This window comes from Dipteris shenzhenensis, chromosome 29, assembly GCF_047967505.1.
Source record: "Dipteris shenzhenensis isolate YYH24624 ecotype China chromosome 29, Dip_SZ_1.0, whole genome shotgun sequence".
Classification (NCBI taxonomy): domain Eukaryota; kingdom Viridiplantae; phylum Streptophyta; class Polypodiopsida; order Gleicheniales; family Dipteridaceae; genus Dipteris; species Dipteris shenzhenensis.
The window spans coordinates 21,198,020-21,200,470 of NC_141624.1; the positions used below are offsets into that span (position 1 = coordinate 21,198,020).

The 2,451-nt window shown below is 44.1% G+C and overlaps 1 protein-coding gene across 1 annotated transcript; it reads right to left on the reverse strand.

Moving 5' to 3' along the window:
* Window positions 1–499: 499 nt before the first annotated feature.
* Window positions 500–1,815, reverse strand: LOC147882569 (uncharacterized). The gene is made up of 4 exons (XM_087400446.1): window positions 1,687–1,815; window positions 1,398–1,529; window positions 1,016–1,273; window positions 500–706 (listed from the first exon to the last, which is right to left on the reverse strand). Exons 1-4 carry the CDS (start codon window positions 1,813–1,815, stop codon window positions 500–502), a joined length of 726 nt encoding a protein of 241 aa, XP_087256572.1.
* Between the last annotated feature and the right edge of the window lie 636 nt (window positions 1,816–2,451).

Sequence of the window (2,451 nt, forward strand, 5' to 3'; positions counted from 1 at the left end):
ATCTTTTACTCTGGGCAGCTTTTTCTGCATGGTGGATTGAAGCCAGGAATCAACTCTACCACAAACAAATACAAACAAACAAAGCCTTGGATCTAACAAAAAACAAATTAAGGTTTGGGTCTATCAACATGACCAGGCCTTGATCTGGCAGTTGGCCCTTACAATACAGGCCAAAATCTTCGCCATATTGGATTACAGCCAAGAATCCATTATATGATCATAAGCAAACGTGGTCTCTCACCTCCAGCGGATCAAACTCTTCTTGGAAGAGTGTAGTTTATCTGCAATGCATGTCGGACTGAAGGCAAGTAATCACTCTGGTTGAAACCACAAATGATCTATCACAACCAAAGAAATTCTTGATCCGGCAAATTTTTTGCTTCACAAGGTTGGAATGTTGGCCGGAGCTTAGGCATGCAGGCGGCTGCAGCGACATGCTGCCCTTCGACCGCGACAGAAAATATGATCCGGTTTCAACGGATCTTATATGTGTGGAGCATCACAGGAGCACAGACGGGTTGTAGCTTGCACAGTTCAACGCAGTCCCTACTCCATACGATGACTGCTCGTTTCTGTAGGTTGGCAGACGCCTTTTTCCTATTGCCTGCGGTGGGGAGCAGCTGGGATCGAAGCTCTTCTTCACTCCCAGAGATTCTCGATCGTCCCGATGCATCTTTTCGGGGTGTTTCCTCACGTATCTGTAAGGCTGCATCACCACATCCAAGAGAAATGCCGTCTGGTGTAAGAATCATCATCCTTGTTCTGGTCAGCAGTTACAGTTTGCAGTTACAAGTTGTTCGTTTGCAACCCACATCGCCACCTCTACTGCCCTTCGCCTGTAATCGAAGCACGCTCATGTAACACGAAATTTCTCCAAAATCCTAACGTAAGTTTCTACGATCAATATTCTGAGCATTCAAAACCCTGATAGAACCAGTTTCGATGCTTAACGACATAAACCCGAAGATCAGCATATGCGATAATTGCTATGTCAATTTTCGTTGACTCATTATACCTGGCAATCATCCGTGCTGTCTGCTCGAAAAGGAGGATCCCATTGCGGTCTGGGAACAGTCGTTCCTCGACCTTTACTCCTAGGCCACTCCGAACCGCTCAGCGAACGTTCAAGCGTGATCAACTTTTTCCTTGTCGGTCTTGTTTCGTTGTCAGCCTTCGAGGCGCTCGGGATATTACATTTTCGACTCGGCTTCCATGGCTGGTAATAGATCCAGGCTCCTGTGCCTGGATCAATGTATCTCACAGATGGCCTCCACTGCTCGTGTGGACAGCAATAAACAATTCATTACATGGATGCACAAACCTTACATCATCGCGTTCAATTCACACTCAATATGATACAACAGGCAATATGAACGTTTGCAAGTCACATGATGCACCTGCTCCGGTTGCTTATTCATCATGTCACTCCCCAGATTTGAAGCTCCGGAACCGGGGATTTTGGCCTTTGCTGGACGCCAGATCTTCTCAAATCCATATCCAGTATATGCATGTTTCGAAGAAGGCTTCGACTGATTGAGATACATATACAACATCAAGGCACAGTTGACATTAAATTCATTACCATTTACAGACCTCCTTCCTTAAGTGTATGTTAGGTTCGAATCTCTAATATTGGATTTCGTTGTATTACGATGCGGAGCTGCACAGCTTGGTAAGATGATATACCGATTCCTGTCTTGGATTTAATAAGTCAAAGAAACCTCCTTTGGTTCCAGCGAAATACGTGTAGTCAATGTTTCGTCCGTAGTCCAAAGGTCTTTTGAGGATGTTCTCTGGGCGGAGGTCGAAGCACATGGCGGTCATCTTCTACAGATGTTACCACATTGACCTTTTCTACCTTTTAAAACATACTTAATTTCAGATCATTCCTGCATGTTACAGCTAGCGAGATAGATCGGATTGCCAAGCATATTTCCAGCCTGAAGCTAAATTTCCGCTACATTGTTTCCTTGTATATACGTCTTGTGTTCCACTAAAGCTGTGTCAAACATTTATCCATCGCGAAAGCATTAGAAACTCTTGACTTCTTGCAGCATGTATCTGCCAGAATACAATTGCTGTTGTAATTATGCGATCATGCACATTATAAATCTAAGATGTGCAAAATGCAAGATTTCCCTGGATTTTGCATTGCCTGTTGCGCATGCCGTTAAATCTTTAGTCTAACCAATTGCCTTCCTTGCTATACAGGAAATACAATGAATCATAGTGGGAGGGAAAAGATTGACACAGACTGGAAAGAAGTTCCGAATGTCAAATACCTTAGGAATGTCCGGAGTACTCATCCAAGGAGAATGACCACAAAAAGATTGCAATTGGAGTCCTCCCAATGTCTGTGGAAAGACAAGCGAAATCGGCCAATGAGAAAGAAAGGGACACGGCATTTCACGCTATGCTGGCGTCAAGGAGATAAGCAGGCAATATAACTAA